General features: G+C 50.2%; 1 protein-coding gene across 8 annotated transcripts; it reads left to right on the forward strand.

The window, feature by feature from the left end:
- Nucleotides 1–1,066: 1,066 nt before the first annotated feature.
- On the forward strand, nucleotides 1,067–20,817 carry LOC125448078 (phospholipid phosphatase 4-like). 8 transcript variants are annotated; one of them, XR_007246644.1, is made up of 9 exons: nucleotides 3,925–4,726; nucleotides 5,679–5,793; nucleotides 7,917–8,025; nucleotides 8,615–8,705; nucleotides 9,221–9,284; nucleotides 10,903–11,027; nucleotides 12,612–12,782; nucleotides 16,917–17,137; nucleotides 19,324–20,817. XR_007246644.1 is itself a non-coding variant. In XM_048523071.2 (8 exons), exons 2-8 carry the CDS (start codon nucleotides 5,723–5,725, stop codon nucleotides 17,081–17,083), a joined length of 798 nt encoding a protein of 265 aa, XP_048379028.1. In that variant the 5' UTR covers nucleotides 1,067–1,174; nucleotides 5,682–5,722; the 3' UTR covers nucleotides 17,084–18,458. The 8 variants fall into 8 exon arrangements, 7 of the variants coding, with proteins under 7 accessions (XP_048379028.1, XP_048379026.1, XP_048379029.1 ...); XM_048523071.2 differs by lacking the exons at nucleotides 3,925–4,726; nucleotides 19,324–20,817 and adding an exon at nucleotides 1,067–1,174 and having other exon boundaries at nucleotides 5,682–5,793; nucleotides 16,917–18,458; XM_048523069.2 differs by lacking the exons at nucleotides 3,925–4,726; nucleotides 19,324–20,817 and adding an exon at nucleotides 1,131–1,174 and having other exon boundaries at nucleotides 16,917–18,458.
- The last annotated feature ends 1,121 nt before the right edge of the window (nucleotides 20,818–21,938 follow it).

The raw sequence follows: 21,938 nt of genomic DNA on the forward strand, positions 1-21,938 counted from the left end.
AATGACAGTGAAGCAACGGTGATGTACTTCCAACTCAGGGTGGTGAGGGGCTTGGAGGTGTATTTGCATGGGGTGGTGTTCCCATGTATCTGCCGTCCTTCTCCTACTCATTAAAACCCGCTTCTTTGATGAAGCTTTCTTCATCTGCCCAAATGTCCCTCTACATGAGATAGCAGGAACTGTTATCTGAGATAACAAGGTGCAGAGCTGGATGAACACAGCAGGCCAAGCAGCATCGGAGGAGCAGGGAGGCTGACGTTTCAGGATTTTCTGAAGAAGGGTCGAGGCCCGAAACGTCAGCTTTCCTGCTCCTGAGATGCTGCTTGGCCTGCTGTGTTCATCCAGCTCTGCACCTTGTTATCTCTGTACATGGGTTGCTGTGAATTTTGTTTCCTGCTCGGACCCTTGAATAGCAAAAGCTGTCCCAATGAAGACAGCTGGCGGGAGGTTATGAGACAAAGATTGATCAGTTGCAGGGTATGCAGCTGAAAGAGGGGGATTTGCAGACCTTTAATGAGCTTTTGGCAGGATCTTTGAATCTTTTCCAGGCAGAGTTTGACATATTTGCCAAAAGCAAGGGGCAGCTAATGTTTATGTTGGTCTCGATGGAATTTTTCAAGAAATCAATCTGTTCAGGGGATATGAGCGGGGCTGGCTGGCAAGGCTCTGTATTTACTCCCCATCTATCCCTGCGCAGAAAGAATATCGAATCATCCGATCTGAAAAGGATGGGTTTGCAGACTCGGGGTAGAGGGGCTGAGTGGCCTACAACTGCTTCTCAGTGGCGTGTGGGCGTCCGGGGGGGAACAAGAGTTTGGCGCTGCAGTGACTCTCCAAGACGGCGGGCGGCGTTGTGGTGGGAGGACCAGTTGGCTTGGGAGCCGCGGAGGCGTGGTTTTGACGCGCGAAGACGGAAGAACTGGGGTCGGCGCTGCAGTTTCGCTTCCAAGCCGTCGGGGCGCTGTAATAGGAGGCCCCGTTTCCGGGTTGCGAGGCTGGTGGCGTTATGAAGTAGCGCTCTCAGGCGGCCGGAGGACCAGTTGATTTGAAGGGTGGCGGTAGCGACGCAGTGGCGCTCCCGTGGGAGGTGTGGGGGAGATGCAGCGGTGCGCTCTTGCTGCCACGTCACAGTCGGAGGGAGGGAGGGAGGAGGGTTGTCCGGGTGACCGAGCTGGTGAGTGCAGGCGGAGGGTGGCGGGGGAACTGGGCGAATGGGTGGCGCCGCTGCTCCCGGCAGCAGGACCGTAACCGCTCCCTGTATTAATTAACGTCCATGAAAAACCGAGAGTAAAACCCTTTGGGTTGTCAAAGGAAGCGGGGAATTGAACGGTCCCCATCACCTGCTCCTTACAACTGGGTTTGAGGGTATGGCTGGGGGCGGGTGTGGGATAGGCGAGGGGAGGCATAACTCGTTATTCCCTCCCTGCCTGCTCCATCTACCCACCTTGGGCACACCACCGTGTTTTCTACCCGCGTCTTTTTGGTTTAATCTCTTCTCGCTGCTTCCCACAGCAGGGTGGGCTATCACAGAGGCGATGGGGCGAATGCCCCCCCCCCCCCCCAACCAACCCCTCTCCGCCCTGAAGTCTGGTTGCAGTCTGCAGGGCTGTGCAGGCTGACCTGTTCTGTCCTGCAACATGTGCCACCTTTACCCTCTGTGACCTTGGCAGCAGCCAGGGGAACATCCCCACCAGGAGGAGACCACTCGGCCCCTCCATCCTGCTCTGCCACTCAGTGAGATCATGGCTGGGTGATTGCCCCACACTTCTGCTTCCCCGCCACCCCATCATTCACCGATAATCTGACTCCCCTTTTCCTTAAAAAAAAGCACAGGGGGACTTGTGGCGGCTGCTCTGTTTGAGAGGCTGGCTGGGTACCTGGATCTACTGACAGGGAGACTTCCACCTTTTGCTTTCGATTGCGCCCCCCCCCCCACCCCAGAACGAAGTGAATGCTGGACCCGAGACGGGAGCGTAGCCAGTCAAAAAGTGGGCTTGCTTGCCGTCAATCCTGCCTTCAACTTTGAATGATACTTTGGAAGCAGCCTCAGTGCCATCTGATGTGGCAACATTGACAGGAGAGGCAGCGATTACTGAAAAGTTGCAGCTGTACGATGAGGGTGGAGGGGCTTGGGATGGGTTGCTGAAGGGGAGCTGGCACCAGAGGGCTTTTTTTTTCCACAGACAGGAGGATTGGTGTTGGAGCTGCCAAAAAAATGAATGGGATCATGAGCTGTGTTGTCATGTGTTGGAATGCAATAACTCAAAAAGACAATAGAAACAGGTTCAACATCAGATTTCCAAAGGGCTATGTGAAGGATGAGTGGGCAAGGGAAGAACGCCAGCAGGAAGGAACTGGGCAAGATTCAGGAAGAGTGCGCAGCCCTTTTCTCAATGTTTAGACGCACAGCAAGAGTCAGCCCGTTAAGCCTGCTTCACCATCCAATGAGACCGCACCTGATCAGATTTTGACGTCATATCTACATTCCTGCACATCCTCAATAATCTTTCACTCCCTTGGCAATCAAAATGGTGCCTTAAAAATAGTTAAAGATTCTGCATCCACTGCCTTTTGAGGAAGGGAATTGCAAAACACCCTTAACCCTTGCAGAGGGAGAAGATAAAACTTCTGCCTGCAATGGGTGACCCTGGATATTTAAACTATGACCCCGAATTCTCGATTCTCCCACAAGGGGAACCCTCGTCTCCACCTCCATCCAGTCAAGTCCCCTCAGGATTTTGTATGCTTCATAGCAGTCAAGTCTGACTGTTCGGAACTCCATGGGATATTGGCATAGCCTGTCTAATCTTCCTCAAAAGACAGTCTCTTATTGCAAGGTATGAGTCTGGAAAACCTCTGACATGCCTCCACAACATTAAGATGGTTGAGTAAATATGGTGATCTTCACTGGACATAGGACTCCAGAGGTAGTCTCATCTGTGCTCTGTGTAACTGAAGCCTGACCTGCCGACTGTTGCATAAAACGTAACGTGCAGTCAGCTTTCCTGATTACTTGTTGTACTTGTGCACTAGCCTACTGCAAGGAGAGAGGGTGCATTTGTGGCAAAGCCGAGAGCTCGGGTATTGACTGCTGAGTCTGTGTTTGAATTGTTGTGGAGGGGCAATTCCAGGTTCTTGATGCACCAGAATCTGAATTACGTGCTCGGCTCATTGTGTGCTTATGTTCCTGTTCTCCGGCCATCTCAGTGCTCCTCATTCTGTGAAATAAACTGCTACAAGATTCTTCTGCTTAGGGCTTAAAGGACCAGCTTGTTTGGATATGTTTGGATGTTATGCTTCAGTCATATAGGACCTTGGTGAGACCTCAGTTTCAGTCCTGTTATTTAAGGATTGATGAAAATATATTGGATGTGGTTCAGAGGTCGTTCACCTCATGAATACCACGAATGAACGGGTTGCTTTACGCTGAAAGGATGGCCAAGCTGGGCTTGTTTCCGCTGAAGGTCAGAAGAGTGAGGGGTGACCTGTTGCCGTGACTCCGAATGGTCTTCACAAGATAAATGTGGAAGAGATGGTTCTCCTTTTGGGTGAGTGCAGAATGAGTCGGTGTTCTTTAAAAATTTGGGATTGTCCCTCTTGCACAGTCAAGGAGAATTTTCCTCTCCCAGTGGGTTGTGCGTGTTTGGAATTCTGCCTCAGAAGGCGGTGGGGACAGTTTGATATTATTTAAGATAGAAGAGGGATAAGTTCTTGTGAGGCAGGTGAATGAAGCAGATTTGGAGGGTATACAGGAATGTGAAGTTTGGACCACGAACAGTTCAGCACTGGTCTCATTGAATGGTGGAGGGGCTGAATGGTCTACATTCATTTGTCATTCATATCCATCTGTTGCAGCGGGACAAAGGAGTTTTCCCTCGGATGGAGGATTTCAAGATTAGTGGGCACGTTTTTAAGGTGAGGGGAAAGAGATTGAAAAAACATGAGGGGCAAGTTTTTTTTTACACTGTGTGGTTCGCGTGTGGAATAAACATCCTGAGGAAGTGTTGGATATGGGTGAAATGACAACGTTATAGAGACATTTGGATAGCTACATGAATAGGAAAGGTTTAGAGGCTAATGGGCTGGCAGGTGGGACTAGTTTAGGTTGGGATTATGGTCAGCATGGGCTGGTTGGACCGAAGGGTCTGTTTCCACGCTGTATGAGCTTCACAGGATTTCTCAGCTGTTCAGAGAGAAATGTTCAGGGTGTGAATCCAGAATCCGGAGTGGAAGGCTTTGGGTAAAGCTGATATTGACAGGGTGTTTCCCCGTGCTGTGGGGGGAATTGAGAACAAGGGCAGATGGTTACAAGTTAGGAGTCTCTTTTCAGAATGGAGCAGTGGAGCAATTTCTTCTCTGGATGGTCGTTAGTGTTTGGAATTCTCTGCTGATGTGTTTCACCGGCTTCCTTACCAGTACCTGTTTGTGAGTGACACTGCAAAATCAGCTTGAAAGCTCTTTCCAGGAAGTTGGGTTTGTTCAAACAGACTGGGACAGTGTAGGAGCTGCCAGGCAGAAACGTTCCTGCAGTACTGAGTTCACTCAGAACTGTGGCTTGGTTCAGCGAGTAAGATGACAAAAGGTCATCCAGCACAGAAGAGGCCTTTCCGCCCATCGAGTCTGCACTAATTTCATTTTCCACAGCCTTGAATGTTACGATGCTTGAAACGCTGATCCGAATACTTATGGCAGGTTGTGAAGTTTCCCGCCTCAGCTACCCTCCCAGGTTAGACATTTCTCACTGCCACTACCTTCTGGGTGAACGCATTCTTCCTCAAATCTCTCTAAACCTCTGAGGGGAACAGCTGCTTCCTATCCATCCTGTCTGTGCTCCTCATCATCTTACCTACCTCTATCAGGTCCCTTCTCTGCACCAAAGAAATACATGCAGGCTTATCCAGCCTCTCTTCATCACTGAAATGCTCCCCCCCAGACAACATCCTGGTGAATCTCCTCTGCACCCCCTCCAGTGCAATCACAACCTTCCTACAGTGCGGTGGCCAAAACTGTACATAGTACTTCATCCGTGGCCTAAACAAAGTCCTGTACAGCTCCATCAACACCTCCCTGCTCTGAGAAACTGAGCTTGGACTGACAAAGACAAGAGTTCCATGTGCCTTCTTAACAACCCTATTAACCTGTATCACTACTTTTGTGCTCCTGAGATGCTGCTTGGCCTGCTGTGTTCATCCAGCTCCACATTTTGTTATCTCGGATTCTCCAGCATCTGCAGTTCCCGTTATCTCTTGCTACCTTCAGGGATCTGTGGACAAGCATCCTAAGATCCCCTCTGAGCTCCCCAGCACTCTGCCATTCACTGAGTACTCCCTTGTCTTATTGCTTCTTCCAAAATGCATCACCTCACAGCTATTCAGGTTAAATTCCATCCGTCACTATTCTGCCCATCTGACCAATCCGCCTGTATCCTCCTGCAACCTAAATCCTTCCTCCTCACTTTGTGTCACACGCGTACTTACTGTACAGATCGCCCTGCCACCATTTCTTGTCTTTCAGGGGACCCAGTGCTGATCCTTGTGGAATACCAGTGGTGTCCAGTCAAAACAGCTTTTGCCACCAGCCTCTGCCTGCTCCCTCTCAGCTGGTTTTGGATTCACCTTGCCAAGTTACCCTGGATCCTGTGTGCTTTTGCCTTACAGGATTACTCTTGTCTTTCCAAGCAGGTCAGCACTGAAACACCAGGCAGCCGGAAGCTCGGGTCACCATGCGGAAGAATGTCGTGGTAAACCTAGTCTGTGAAGTGGCACTAAGATTACTCCTGTTTGCAATATTCCTGTAAGTGTCTCAGCTTTCTGTCAGAACCCTGTCTGTGGTCGAGTTACCTCCCTCCCTGTTACCTCCCACCTGATCCATCACTCCCAACGAGTTTCTGCTGTTGCTGCACCCCCATTTTAAAAACAAAATTTAAGTGAAAACCCTGGCTGGGACTAATCCTGACAGTGCGTTCAGAAGATACAGGAGCAGAGTTGGGCCAAATGGCCCATCAAATCTGCTTCACCATTCCATCATGGCTGATATGTTTCCTGCCCTCTTTGTCCTGCCTTCTCCCCATAACCTTTGATCCCCTTACCAATCAGGAACCTATCTGTACATCTCTGTCTTAAGTACACTCAATGACTTCGCCTCCACAGCCCTCTGCAGTATGAGTTTCTCAGAGTCACTACCCTCTGGCAGAAGAAATTCTCCCTCTCCTCAGCTCAAAAGTGTTGCCCCTTTGCCCTGAGGCTGTGTGCTCATGTCCTGGTCTCTCCCACTGGTGGAAACATCTTCTCTGCATCCACTCTATTCAGGCCTCTCGGCATTCTCTGAGTTTCAAAGCGATCCTCGTCCCTCTAAACTTCATCGAGAACAGACCCAGAGTCCTCACCCGCTCCTGATGTGATAGGTCCTTTCTCCCCGGGATTGTTCTTGTAAACTTCCTGTGGGCTCGCTCCAACATCGCCTTCCTCAGATACAGGACCCGAAAGTGCTTATGAGCCAGGATGGAGGTTTATGAGCTGAGGAAGTTGCTGTGGTCTGAGGGTGTAGGATGTTAACAGGAGAAACAGCTGGAGCACTGCAGGAGAGGGTTTCCAAACTGATGGAGTATGCATGGGGAGGTGGGGGGTGCAGGCAGGATCACATGGCTGTGACCAAGGTGGGGAGCCTGAGAGGACAAGAACCCCAGCTCTGCCGAGGATGGAAGCTGCAGGGGCTAGGACTGTGTGGGTGGGGGTTATGGGGGCGGCGGCAGAGTTTCCCCTATAAGTTGGGAGTCTACGTGTTAATGAACGTGTTGCCGTTGAAAATTGCGTTCTCTTCTTTCAATCAGGTGGTTCTCGGATCTTTATTTGTTTGTTTTCATTCACCCGTTTATTGTCCATATCTGTTCTCTTCCCCCTCCAAGGGCAGGCCAGAGCTAACCACAAGTGTGAGGCGATGCACTTTGGTAGGAGTAACCAGAAGGCAAAGTACAGGGCTAATGGTAAGATTTTTAGCAGTGTAGATGAGCAGAGACATCTCGGTGTCCATGTACACAGATCCTTGAAAGTTGCCACCCAGGTTGACAGGGCTGTTAAGAAGGCGGACAGTGTTTTAGCTTTTATTAATAGAGGGATCGAGTTCTGGAACCAAGAGGTTCTGGTGAAGCTGTACAAAACTCTGGTGCGGCCGTACTTGGAGTATTGTGTACAGTTCTGGTCACCGCATTATAAGAAGGATGTGGAAGCTTTGGAAAGCGTGTCGAGGAGATTTACTAGGATGTTGCCTGGTATGGAGGGAAGGTCTTACGAGGAAAGGCTGAGGGACTTGAGGCTGTTTTCATGAGGGAGAAGAAGGTTGAGAGGTGACTCAATTGAAACATATAAAATAATCAGAGGGTTAGATAGGGTGGATAGGGAAAGGCTTTTTCCTAGGATGGTGACGGCGAGCACGAGGGGGCATAGCTTTAAATTGAGGGGTGAAAGATATAGGACAGATGTCAGAGGTAGTTTCTTTACTCAGAGAGTAGTAAGGGAATGGAACGCTTTGCCTGCAACGGTAGTAGATTCGCCAACTTTAGGTACATTTAAGTCGTCATTGGATAAGCATATGGACGTACATGGAATAGTGTAGGTTAGATGGGCTTGAGATCAGTATGACAGGTCGGCACAACATCGAGGGCCGAAGGGCCTGTACTGTGCTGGAATGTTCTATGTTCTGTGCTGTGGGCCTGGAGTCACATGTGGCCAGGCCCAGGTAAGGATGGCACTTGCCTTCCCTAGAGGCTGCCTGTGAACCAGATGGGTTTTCCCAACAGTTGCCACTGGTCATTGAGCACCTCCAGTTGGAGATCCCGTGGACCTGATGGGCTGGAGGCTGAGTTGCGCTCTGGGAAGAGTGACTGGGTAAAGATTTCTCATGCTGTTTGCATTCTGTAGGATGACTGAGACGATGACTCCATTCCACCGGATTATCCACCCGGAGGAAATGTGGCTGTACAAGAATCCCCGGAGCGAGCGGGATACTGTTCCCACCTGGCACATGTTTGTAAGTGAATAAAACTACAGCGGTGCCCTTCAGCAAGTCAGGGAATGTTGCGTCTCCTCGATGCTGAGCGATATCCTCGGTTGAAACCGTGCAGGGGTATGGGCAAAACTGTGGCTGGGAACTCTGCTCCATCGTCATCTCTTTGGCTGCAGATGTCCAGCTCTTTCAGGCCATTCCTGAGTGCACTTCACCCTGTGCTGTTCCAACCCTCTTCCCCAGGCAGTCAACTCTGCTGGGGTCTGGACCTGGGATGTGGAACACGTCCATGGGAAAGCATAGTGTATTTTGTTTGGAAAATGGATAGAGGAGGCACTGGATGGATTATTCTGTCCGGCCTAAAAGCCTGTTGAGGTTCCTGTCATGTCTGCCGCAGCCTGGCGAGCAAACGCGGACTCAGCATTATTTGCTGTCTCTTCATGCTCTCGGTCATTCTTGCTGCTTGGATTCCTGTCCCAGCTGAGTAGAGACAAGAAGTGGAGCCCATTTCCCCAGGGCAGAAAATAACATTAACTGTCCTCTAACTATCTCTCTCTCTCTCGCTCTCTCTCTCTCTCTCTCTCCCTCTCCCCCTGCCCCTCATCTCCACCAGGCCATTTCCTTCCTGACTCCGTTGATGGTGATTCTCCTGATGAAGGTGCTGAATCGATCAGAAAACGGGGATGTGAAGGAAGGCTGTTTGGGTGAGTGATGTCCATCCATTCAGTCTCAATGTGAGCCTGTGCCCAGTGGAAAAATGTTCCCTCTGGGGCCAAGAGGGAGAGCCTTCCTGATGCCCCTGGAACATTGCAGACGGGCTGCCCGCCCTTTTGTGTGATATGTTATCGTTAAACTGTGGTCACCTTTGTTGTGTGGATGAATGCATGGCAAGATCCCACACAAGTGGCCGCGCTGAGGAGTTTGTCTGATTTTTAGCAGGTGCTGGTTGAGGGGTGGCCGTTTGGTGGTCGGATAAACTGAGTGGGGGCTGACCTGAAAGTGCTCCCTTCAGAGACAGGAGAAGTCCCAAACCGCTGATCCCTTGGGAGTCAAATCATCACTTAGGCCTGCAGCCACCATTGTTTGCCAGTTGAGATCTGGTTTCCCGTTTGGAGCTTGAATGTTCCTCAGTATCTGTGATGTTCTCACTGAGCAGTGACTCTGTGTAATCCACCCCTGTCTTGTGGTGGTCACCTCATTCTTGTCTTTCCCCTTGCAGCTGCTTCTCTGGGCCTGGTTCTGAATGGAGTGATTACAAACACCTTGAAACTTGTGATTGGAAGGTAAGCCAGGACGGGCATGACCCAAAAACAATTTTGCTGGAGCAGTATTGCAGCATGTTATTGTCGCAACCATGCTGGCTCTGGACTTGAAATCCAAAGATTTAATTTACTGTTTGGGCATTTCGAAACTCTATGCGCGCAGCATCTTGGCTCACTGCCAGTGTACGCTCTGAAACCATTTCCCCGTACTGTGGTGTTCCAGCATCTTGGCTCGAGCACGTCACCAACAAATGGCTTCTGTATTATCTGAGGAAAGGCAGAGTTACTTTGTTGTGCCTGAGCTTGATTCTGGTCGTTCAGCTTCACTGACAGGCAGTAGGGCTGATGCCACCCTCACCTCCCGTCCCCCGTGATATGTTTCCGAAAACCATCCCAAACCCTTGCGCACAAATGCTTCAGGAAAAGTTGAAGCTCTGCTCAGCCTTTGCTCCCGGTTGGCTTTCTGACTCGCTGTGATGTTGTTTCACAAGGGCCATTCTTTGAGCCTCTCTGGAAAAAGATGAATTTCTTGAGGTGTGATCCGTCGGCCCGTAGCTGTCTCCTCAGGCACTGTCCATCACTCTGTGCTGTCACAGGCCTCACACCCATGCCTGTATTTTTCAGTGCCACAGGTACATTGATGCACTTTCAGAGCTGAAGTTGCTGAAACTAGAGACAAACTGTGTTCTGACTGAGAATGACTGACTACAGTTCTGTGACAGAGTGTCATTAGTCGCCTGCTTGTGACAGTTGTCCTTTGAGACAATCCCAGCACCTTACCCTGCTCAGCAACCAATTCATGGTATTTCTCACCAATCTTTACAGACCAGGAGAGTTCGACCAGACCGCTTTGATCCCTCTCTCCCATTGTGCCTGTGCAGGGCTGTGGAGTGTTTAACAGAGTGAGAGATACAATGGTGCATTTGTTCGGTGTTTGCATTCACTCGAGGGGTTAGGGTCTGGAATATAGTGCCTGAGGGTGTGTGGTGGGGAGGTGGCTTCACTCAAGGGGTTAGGGTCTGAAATGTAGTGCCTGAGGGTGTTTTGGGGGGTGGGGGGAAGGCAGGTTCACTCGAGGGGTTAGGGTCTGGAACGTAGTGCCCGAGGGTGTGTGGGGGGGCAGGGGTGGGGGGGTGTGTGTGTGTGGGGAGGCGGGTCCACCCAGGTAAGGACTGCAGACACCAGATGTTGACCAGCTTCAGTCTTTGTGAAGGAAGAGTTTAATGGGGAGGAAGATGGGCTGTTGTCCCAGTGTTCACACCAGGAATTTGATATTTTCCAATCAGCTTGGTTCCAAGATGTTACTACACCCCTCTGGAGCAGGTGAGACTTGAACCCTGGCCTCCTGGCTCAGAGGTGTTGCCAGAGCCCCCAACACGCCAGTATTTATGCTGCCAGTCGCTTATTCCTGTTGCAACTTGTGAAGTATTTGGCCCTCTCCGTAATGTGGACAGTGTAGTGTACGTTGGTCCCACTCTCTGGCGAATGTGGTTTATCCAGAATTCCTGCTGGGATGGTTAGTGGGAGCCTCACGTTTGTCTTGAATTGCTGTCTAAATTACTTGCCGGAGAAGGTGACAGATCGGCATTGTTATAAGCTGTGAAGGTTCGAGCTGGTGACTGTGCCGTCTTGTTTGCAGGCCTCGTCCGGATTATTTCTACCGCTGTTTTCCGGATGGAGTGGTTACAGAGGACATGCAGTGCACCGGTGATCCCGGCTCTGTCCTGGAGGGCCGGAAAAGCTTTCCCAGCGGCCACTCCTCCTGTAAGTACAACTGACCTCACACCCATCAGATTAGCACAGAGACAGACCCACAACTTGTACGCCCTTCCCTTCTTGTTTGTCCCTATTCACGGAACGTGGGGGGTGCCTGGCTGGGCCAGCGTTTATCGCCCATCCCGAATTGCTCCCCCGAGAGGGTGTGGGAAGAGCTGCCTTCTTGAACTGCTGCAGTTTCACTGGTCTAAGTAGAGCCGCAGTGCTGTTTGGGAAGGGTTTTCTGGCACTTACAGCCGGCAGGAGCAAAGCCTTGCTGAGCCCATGTATCCGCTGCCCTCGTCTCTCCAAATCTTCTGGGTTGTGGGTTTGGAAGGAGCTGCCTGAGGATCTTTGGTGAATTCCTGCAGTGCATCTTGTAGACAGTACACACTGCTGCTACTGAGCGTCAGTGGTGGAGGGATTGGGTGCTTGTGGATGTGGTAGCAATCAAGCGTGGCAGCTTTGCCCTGGATGGTTGTCGAGCTTCTTTGAGTGTTGTTGGAGCTGCCCCCATCCAGGACAAGCAGGGGGAGTATTCCCTGTCACTCCTGACTTGTGCCTTGTAGATGGTGGTTAGGTTTTGGAGATGAATTAACCGTTATTCCTAGTTTCTGATCTACCCTCAGAGCCACAGTATTTAGATGGCGAGCCTGGTTCAATTTCTGTGCCAAGCTGCCATAGTTTGATGATTGGTTTCAATAGGAGCCCCGAGGATGTAGGTAGGATTCAGGGAAGGAGATGCCATCCAGCGTTGAGGGGAGGTGGCCAGAGCTAACACTTGTGGAAGTTATTTGCCAACTCCTGACCCAAGCTGATCGATCAGAGCGCGTGCTGGCCTGAGCACCACTGTGTGGCGGTTTGTGAAGAGCGCCGTGCGTTGGTCTGTGGCCCTGATGTAAGGTTTGCCACATTGTTCAGCTGTAGCCACGGGCTGTTTGTCACTCAGTGTCCCAGGATGCTGACTGCGTTGGGCTGTTGCTTCCAGGTCCTGGAACGCGGGCACTGTGGAGTGACGTCGCAGATCAGCAGCATCGCACTGAGCGGTGAGATGGGCTCAAAAGATGCCCACGGCGTCTGACGTCAGGCCAGACAGAACGGGAGAAGGCCCTTCAGCCCCTCAGGCCTACTCTGCCATTCGCACGGTCATGGCTGATCAGGTCGCCTTGACCCCCCCCCCCCCCCCCCAACCTTCGCCCCAGAAGGTGAGCTGTTGCCATGACACCGCAGGCAAGGTGCCAAATGACCCTCAGCCCCCAAACCCCACTGCCCCGTTGGGAGGAGGTGCCCAGCACCCAAAGCAAGTTTGCAGAAAGCAGAACGTGAGAGGGGGCAGGGCGATGGCACATCAACACTCGGAGCTCGAAGGTGGGTGGGTGGGCACTGGCTCATTCATTCTGTTGTGAATCTCGGGATGGACCGACCCCCGATTTTTCACTTTGCAACACTGAGAGGTGGCGGGGGATTTGTAGCAGCGTCCCCTTGCTCGTCCTCACTGCCATGCTGAGCCCCGCGCGCGTGCAGCTGAAGGTGAGGGACGGAGGGTGCACAGACAGCAGAACCTGTCTAGTTGTTGTCATTTCTCTCCCACAGTTGCCTTTGCTGGCCTGGGTTTCACCACCTTCTACCTGGGAGGAAAGCTGCACTGCTTCACCTCGAGGGGCCACGGGAAAGGCTGGCGGCTCTGTGTAATGATGATGCCGGTCTACATCGCAGCTATGATTGCTCTGTCACGCGCCTGTGACTACAGGCACCATTGGCAAGGTGAGCACTCAGCGGCTGTTTCAACCCTGTCAGCACCCTCTCCCATCCTGCTCCAGGGGGCGCAGGCGGACTCTGTCTCTCTCTCTCTCTCTCTCTCTCGCGTTCTCACGCTCTCGCGCTCTCTCTCTTTCTGTCACTTGCTCTCTCTCGCGCTCTGTCTCTCTCTCGCGCTCTGTCTCTCTCTCGCGCTCTGTCTCTCTCTCGCGCACCCTCTATCTCTAGCACCATGTCTCTCTCACTGTCTTTCACTCGCTCGCTCGCTCTCTCTCTCACTCACGCACTGTCACACATACTGTCTCTCTCTCTTTCTCTCGCTGTCTTTCGCTCGTACTCTCTCTTTCTTTATCTCTCTCTCGCGCTTTCTGTCTCCTGCGCTGCCTCTCTCTCTTTCGCGCGCTGTCTCTTCCCTCGTGCTCTCCCTTGCTCTCTCTCACACCCTCTGTCTCGTGCAGACAGACATAGGTAGGGAGAAATGGACTGGTCACAAACCCTCAACCCCTTTTGAGTGTCCAGTGACTGGCTTATCCCAGCAAGCAGAAAGAACGACAGAGACCTGGTGATGGGAGCTCATCTGCATTCACTGGTTGAGCTGCAAGCTTAACTGCTGTGAATTTTATGTAACTGATCCTAATCTTTCTCCAAGAATTACCTTTGAAGCGTTTTTGAAATCTTATTTTCATTTCATTTCGTTCCCTCCATGGTTCATCCTGCATCTGTTTGAAGCCCGCTCCCCACAGTTAACTATTGCCAATGTTCAGTCCACAGTCACTGTTCTTTATTCTGGCATGGGATGTGGGTGTAGCTGGCAATTTGTTCCCCTCCCTTGCACCAAGCCATTGGCCCGAGGGGAGCTGGAAGGAGAACCACACTGCAGTGGGTGTGGGCTGGCATGTAGCCAGACTGGGTGAGGATGGCCGTTCTCCCCCTCTGAAGGACATGAGTGAACCAGGTGGATGTTCGTCACAGTCGTTGGCAGTGCCACCATTACTGAGGCGAGTGCAGATTTTGTGAACGGAGTTTGCGTTGGCGGATTTGAATCCCTGTCCCCGTGAGCTTTGCCTGGTCCCCTCCTTCGCTCATCCAGTGACATGGCCACTCTGTTACTGCTCTCTCTCCTCATCGAGGAAATCTCACCTCGGCAGGGTTTTCCCAGCTGGCAGTCCTTCAGCTGGCCCTTTGGGAAAATTGAAAACCCTTGGTTTAACTCCAGGGTGATCCCCATTGGATATTGGAGCAGTCAGGAAAGACCTGGATTCCCTTAAGCTGTTAATTTCCTTGTCTGCCTTCGCAAAGGACAGTGCAATGTCCTGGACCTTGGGAAGCACTCCTTGACAAAGTGAAATGCTCCAGTTTGTTTTGTCCATCTGTATACTACTGACTGACTGACACCGGCTCCCAGACCCCCACAGCTTCCTTTTAACCTTCCCATTTTCTTTTATATATGTATCTTCTTATGGTGTCCTCTCCCATCCCTGAAACCAACTCGATGTTCCGATTCACTCTGCTGTCCGACTTCTCCAATTCTAGCCTTCCTGATTTTTCGCGTCACCCCCCTACTGTACCTTAAACTGTTTTCAATTCCAGCCTCTTCCCTCACCTTTCTCACCCTCTGCCTCTGACTCCTCCTCAAAAGGGGGAAGATTACAACCACTTGCTGTGACTGAAGTTGTTGTCGCGAGGCCTGACATTCCTGTGTGGGAGTTGCGGTTTATTTTTGAGGAGTGTGCTGTGTTGAGTACTCAGATGTATGATGGCTACATACCACCAAGCTGTTTGCCTTTTCTGTGATGAAATCACAGCATAGTCAGCAACTGCTCTGAATCGCTGTGTTTCAGGGAATATTCAGCAAGAGGAGTATAGCTCAGCGCTGGATTAATGAACTGTGGATTGCGGGATCCCTGGTTCCAATCCATGACCACCCTTGGAGGCAGAATTGTCATTTTGGGAATGTGAACAACGCGTTCTGTGTGACCACAGTATGATAGAATCATACATTAGGTTTGAACGTGAGGAAGCCCATTCTCAGGAAAGCAAATTGAAGAAGTGAAATTGTGAAGGCATTTGGCATGAATTGGCTGAGATGAAAATAGATGAAAAAGCATGACTGTACATGGACAACTCACGGCAACTATCCTTTCAGGAGTGTTGATGAGGGTCATGAATTTTTTTTTTAGCAAGGCTTGAGATAAAGTCCCTCGTTGCAGACTGGTCAAGAAGTTAAAACCTGTGGGATCGAAGGCACAGTGAGATGTTGGATCCAAAATTGCTTGTCAGGCTGGAAGCAGGCGATGGCAGAGGGATGTTTCTGTGGCTCAATGTCAGCTTCTGCAGGATTCGGCACTGGGGCCCTTGCTGTTTGTGGCATTAGACTTAAATGTGGGGAGGACGACTGAGAAGTTCGCAGATGACAGGCTGGATGGTTAAATAGAGAGAAGATAGCTGGGAGAGTGTAGGAGGATGGCAATGGACTGGGCAGAGAAGTGACTAATGGAATTCAACCCGGACAAGTGTGAGGTCATTCACTTAGAGAGGGCTGACAGGGCAAGGGGTTTATAAAATGAGAAGTGGGACCCTTGGATACAGTGAAATGAGAGGGACCTTGGAATGCCTACCCTCAAGGTAGCAGGGCTGGTCAGCATGGTGGTGAACACCATGTGACGTACTTGCCTTTTTTAGCTGAACTTTTGAAAACAAAACAAGGGCGTGATGCTGCGGCTGTACGAAGTGCTGGGTTGGTCCCAGGTGGAGTACATTAAGGAAGGAAGTGGTTACACGAGAGAAGGTGCTGAGGGGATTAATGTGGTCGCTGCTTGCCTTGGACGGTCTATGATACAAGCAAAGCTTGGAGGCTGTGTTGCTTTCCACAGATCAGTGAAGAGTTCGAGGGGACCTGATAGAAATGTATAAGTTGAAAAGGGCCACAGATTGGGTGGGGATGAAAGCACTTTGCACATTTATGAAGCAGTCAGTAACTGGGGATATAATTCTAAGGTTAAATAGTGGAAGGCAAAGAATGGAATTTACAGGGAATCTTTTCGGTTAGAGGGTGGTGGGAGTCTGGATCTCATAGCCTGAAGGAAAACCATAAAGCAATGTCGAGACAGGCATTTGGGTTGCCTCAGCCTCCGGAGAAATACATAAAAAGCTGGAAAATGGCATGAGTGTAGTGGGATCCTTGTTGGTGTGGACACGATGGACTGAATGGCCTCTATACATCGATATGCATAACTGTACATTCTCGCAAGGTGCAAACAAAAGGTAACTGAAAAGATTCTCTGTCAATTCCATTCCTAGCCTTCCACGTTTTAACCTCAGAACTATATCCACAGTTATGGACTGCTTCTTAAATATGCAAAGTGCTTTCGTCCCCACCCTTTCAGTGCCCCTCCTCACTCTGTACATTTCTGTCAGGACCCCTCGTAATGTTTACTGCTCCGTGGAAAAGGTGGCCTACAACCAAATATCAAGATTAGATCAGATTTTAAAAATAAGTTGATAAAGTTGCCAGAAAATACTCGTAAACCTGAGGATTGGGAGTATTTTAGAACCCAGCAAAGGAGGTCCATGTAACTGATAAGAAAGGAGAGTATGTTATTTGAATGCAATCTGGTAAGAAACATAAGAATAGAGTGTGAAAGCTTCTATTTTATTGAGTGTGTGGGGGTCTGCTACATGAAGAGTCAACAGAATTCATAGAGAGAAAAAGAACAGAAGGCGAGTTGGAAAGATTGAAGTATGTGGGATGGTAGATTTATACGCTGGGACAGATTGGTGATTGGTTATAAATGAGTCATTTCTGCTTTGGTAGGCTATGATATGCGGGTGACTGCAAGCCTTGGTGCTTGGGCCACAACTATTCACAATATTTGTTCATGACTTGGAGTTGGGGACCAAATGTAATATTTTGAAATTTGTGAATGATAGAGACCGATATGAGAATGTGTCCCGATCAGCCATGATTGTATTGAAATGGTGGACAGGTCAATGGGCTGAATAGGCTCCTCCTGTTCCTGTATCCCTAAGCCCCTGGCTCTGGGACCAAGGCCAGCTTTTGGGAGCTGGGAGCTGGAAGCTGTTGGGTGAAGGGGAGGCTGGGCATATCCCCTTGAGTAAAATGTGAATTTTGTTTTGTAGATGTGGTGGCTGGCTCTCTGATCGGACTGACCATGGCCTATACCAGCTACCGGCAGCATTACCCATCCCTCTCTGACCCCGACTGCCACAAACCATACCCCAAGACCAAGCTGTCGATAGCGCAGGAGCGGAAGCTGTCCAATCCTACCTTCAAACTAGACGTTTAGAGAGCCAATGTTTCGGCGAAGTGGACCAGGAAACACGAACCCTCTCCTCGCCATGTAAACTCGCTTTTCCTTTTTTTTGGATGGGGTTTCGGGGTGGGGGGAGCAACGTTTGCACAGATTTATAATGGGACCTTGTGCAGCACTACGCTGAGTGCACATATGACTCTGTCTGTCTCTCTCTCTCTCACACACACACACACACACACACACACACACACACACTCTCTCTGACACACACAAACACTCTCTCACACACACACACTCACACGCTCATGCGCTCACACACACACACACGCTCACACAAACACAGACACAGACACATACACTCACTCACACACACACTCTCAGTCTCACAGATGCGCGCGCACACACGCTCACACACACGCACACACTCAGACACTCACACAGACACACTCACTCTCTCTCTCTCTGTCTGTCTCTGTCTCTCTCGCGCTCTCTCTCACACACAGACTCACACACACACTCTCTCACAGACTCACACACAGACTCACAGACACACTCTCACACAGACTCTCACAGACTCTCACACAGACTCTCTCACAGACTCTCTCACAGACTCTCTCACAGACTCTCTCACAGACTCTCACACAGACTCTCACACAGACTCTCTCACAGACTCTCACACAGACTCTCACACAGACTCTCACACAGACTCTCACACAGACTCTCACACAGACTCTCACACAGACTCTCACACAGACTCTCACACAGACTCTCACACAGACTCTCACACAGACTCTCACACAGACTCTCACACAGACTCACACACAGACTCACACACAGACTCACACACAGACTCTCTCTCGCACACTCTGTCGTGCACACACACACAGGCACACACACTCATTCTCTCTCATGCACTCTCACACACTCGTACTCTCTCACGCACTCTCTCTCACGCACTCTCTCTCACGCACACTCTCTCTCGCACTCTCTCTCTCGCACTCTCTCTCTCACGCACTCTCTCTCACGCACTCTCTCTCACGCACTCTCTCTCACGCAGACACACACTCTCACGCAGACACACACTCTCACGCAGACACACACTCTCACGCAGACACACACTCTCACGCAGACACACACTCTCACGCAGACACACACTCTCACGCAGACACACACTCTCACACAGACACACACTCTCACACAGACACAGACACACACTCACGCTATATGTGTGCAAAGCAAGGGAATTAAATGGACCAGCAAGACACCAGAGCGTTCAGATTTCATTCGTTCATGAAGTTAATGACTGTCCGCCATTTCTTAATTTATAAATGGAAGAGTTTTTCTTAAATTTTTGCTCGAGTTTGAAAATTCACAAATAAAATGCAGACCTTTCGAAGGCAGTGCTACACCATGGTTGTAACAAATAAGTGCATTTCGACTTAGAGCTGGATGCCTTTCTGAAAGTGATGACGGTTTGAGTCTCGGAACTTGACTGAACCCCCCACCCCCCCGGCACCTTCTATGGAGTTAACTTCAGTGCGAAAGCAAACAGCCACTGTGCTGTGCACTGTCTGAATTCTACACTGTGCTGTGTTTACTGGGACCAGTGCCTGAAGTTCACTCCCCAGAATAAGATGAGTTAGTGGTATACAAGTCCTTTGATACTTTGCATTGGTGGTGGTTTTATCGGTGGATGTGATGTGACCAGGGGTCCAGGGCAGCTTGGGGGCTATGTGATTGTCTGCAGTCTTAATCAGAGTTGTTGTCAATCCAGCCTGGGATCCCCAGGAGGTGACCTGGCCCATTCTGATGAATCACCCGCAGGCCAAGTTGGGAGAGCTGAGCAGCCTTCCTCACTGAAGGGGCAGTAACAACCCCATGTGGGTCTCGCCACCAATCTGACTATTTCTTCATCACTTTGATGCCGGGAGTTCAGTTCCGAGTTAATCCGAGCTAAAACATACAAACTGTCTTTTTCCAATTGCCAGGAATTAGGTTCACAAGGACATTAAAACTAGGAGCAAGAGTAGGCCATTCAGCCCCTTGACCCTGCTCCACCATTCAATTTGATCACGGCTGACTTTATCTTGACCTCAGTTCCATATTGCTGCTGCTGCTCTCTATGACCTTTCAACCTGTAACTCATTAAAAATCTGTCGGGGTGCTTGTTAAATTTACTTAGCATCCACTGTACGCTGGAGAAGTGAATTCGACAGATTGACAAACCCTTTGAGAGATATAATTTCACTTTGTTTCTGCTTTAAATCTGTCAGCCCGCGTCCTAAAACCCAAGGTACAGCCATCCTCTGAGCCAAACCCGGACAGCTACCACACTTAGCCACATCCTTTCACAACAGCTTTATGGACAGAATTTTCGTAGGCGTATGAACCCATCACTGGTGGCACTCGTTCCGGTGAAACACTCCCTCACTCTGTCACCGAGTGTGGAGTTGGGGACCATACACACTGAGGTGCGGAATGGTTTATCCTATCAGTGTTGACATGGTTATGTCAGGGAGATGCGCTCTAGTTTGCCCTCTTTCGTGTTGTGTGAGGCATTGGTCATGTTGCTTCCTGTGGTGAAACCCATCAGATTCTGTCTCTCTGTTAGAACCCAAGGATTGGTTTTGGGATTCTTCAGTAAGCACACCTGACCATTCCACCCTTGCTTACTGTAGATGGGACCATGAATGCAGAGCCTCTCCCTGATCTGACTGCTTGCCTCTGCTGTGGGTATGGAGTTGAGTGGCGTCATGCATATTGTACAGAGTTTTTTGAGGTGGGGGGGTGTGGGGAACAGTTCTCGCTGGGATGGTGGTGTTAATGTGTGACCATGCTGGATCCAATGGCTGGAGACGGACCTGTTGACATTCCATGTTCTGTGGGATGTTTGGCACTCTGCTGTGCCATGAGTAGGGAGGGACTTGAGTTTGCCGTGGAGTGCCCGAAGTCCGTTTCAATTTGGAAGGACAGGTTGGAGGGGTGGGTGGGGAGGGGGCTTGGATGTGACCACCCCCAGCCCCTGGACAGCCAGGTCCAGTTGTCTCAAATCTGTGGACTTGGTTCAGTGCAGTAGCAGTGACTGGCACTCACAGAGACATGCACACATCTCTTCCCCCCCACCACCCCACAAACCTGTACCATTTCCCACAAACTGACTGTCCTGCTGGGATCTATTGTTGACCGTCTTGTCAATCGCACCCATCTCGAGCACAGATTCCATCAGATCTGGAGCCCGGTGGCTATCTGGCTGATGGTCTGCTCCCTGCACTGTGGGCTGAAATGGTTCACTTTGATCCCTGGCTGCCCATCTGGTGGTTCTCAAATAGCAGTCGTTTCTAGCTGCAGGATAAATAATCTCAAGTGTTGTGGCATTTCCAGTCCTGCTTTGTACAGCTCCCTTTCGTGCCAATGAAAATACCCAGAGAAATAGACACGCTACCATCTAGCTCCCCGAACTTGCTGCTGCTTTTCAAGATTACAACTGGGCACAGTTGGAGCACAGACCCAAGTGAAAGGAAGCCTGAAGCACCACACCCTTGGGGTGTTGGCGTTTACCTCCTTACAGAATGTAAATTCCACCGGAATGTGGTGGGTGGGTTGGAAGAACCAAATGTTGTGTTTGTGAGCCCTGTCTTGTCCTGTAAACATCCAGGGGCAGACTGTGACATGTTCTAGTCCCACACTCTTCACAGCAAGTATCGTAAAGTCAAATCCTGTGTATTCATGGAAAGTATTCTGTTTGTGTGGAAATAAAACAATGACTGAAAGAGATTGAGGTCTTTCTCTGTTATTTTTTTAATGAAGGCCCCTCGCAGGCCTTGCACAGTGACAGGGGGTCTGTTGATGAGCTACAGTTTCCTTCAGTCTTCAGGGCCTTTCAAAGTCCCAAGTCTCTCTGAACCTTGATGTGCACTACCCTGTCCATATACAGTTATGATATATTTCAGCACGGAGTCTCTTCCCTCAAACACAATCCCAAGTTTGCAGTCTGGGTGGGGGGTGGGGATCTGCAGGTCTTGCCTTTTTTGTGATGCAGTTTGTGGGTTGAGTGCCACCCCTATTTGTTGTAGCAGGTCAGCCAGCACTGATGCTCCCACTGCGGTACTGAGGGGATGCTGCACTGTTGTGCTCCAAATTAGGCATTGTTTGAGGCCCCGGATGCACATACAAAACGCTTTACAGGCACTGTCTGGGGAGGTGGAGCTGCTGTAATCATCCACAAGTACTAAGGCATGAGGCTGTCCATTTATAAGTGTGTGCCTGTCTTGGAGGAGCTTGCTGTGTGCGAATTTGCTGCTGCAGGTCCAATAATTGTGACTACACGCCTGAGAAAAGCATCTGGGAACATCCTGAAGCAATGCAAGGTAATCAACGAATGCAGGTCCTCCTTCTGGAGGTTAGCTGGTTTCCAATGTTGTCAATACTCTACACTGGAATCCCAAAGAAAAGCAAGAGTAGATGATGGTTGTGGAGGAGAGTCTCTGTATCTGGGAAGTGTTTCGGTGTTCTTCAGATAGTCTGATCTCCAAGAGGCTTTGAAAAAGTGGTGGAAACTTACAATGGCAGTACTATTGAATGGGAGGGGGACAGAATGGTGAAGAGGAGCGACGAGACAGGCCTCACAGGATAATGGAGGACTCCTCCTTTGAAGATCCAGCAGAGGGATAATGGGCCGAATGGTCACTCGTGATTCTTCAAACATTGAAATTCCCACGAAAATGTCAGGTTCAAGACTAGGCAAAGCTAGGTAGAAAGAGGGTGGTTAGAGGAGAGAGTGGAGTTAGAATGGAGGGAGGCTGAGTGTAGGAAATAGTTGGGGTGGTAAGGTAGAGGAGCCCTGTTTGTGGAGGGATGTGGGAGTGAGAGTGCAAGCAGGGCTGAGGAG

This window comes from Stegostoma tigrinum, chromosome 40 (assembly GCF_030684315.1).
Source record: "Stegostoma tigrinum isolate sSteTig4 chromosome 40, sSteTig4.hap1, whole genome shotgun sequence".
In the NCBI taxonomy this organism is placed as follows: Eukaryota; Metazoa; Chordata; class Chondrichthyes; order Orectolobiformes; family Stegostomatidae; genus Stegostoma; species Stegostoma tigrinum.

Excerpts from the sequence above, each read along its gene's own strand:
- LOC125448078 (XM_048523071.2), top strand. The coding sequence starts at position 5,723 with ATGCGGAAGAATGTCGTGGTAAACCTAGTCTGTGAAGTGGCACTAAGA. Across the intron at positions 9,285-10,902 it reads TTGAAACTTGTGATTGGAAG|GCCTCGTCCGGATTATTTCT; the intron begins GTAAGCCAGGAC and ends TCTTGTTTGCAG. Across the intron at positions 12,783-16,916 it reads CTACAGGCACCATTGGCAAG|ATGTGGTGGCTGGCTCTCTG; the intron begins GTGAGCACTCAG and ends TTTGTTTTGTAG.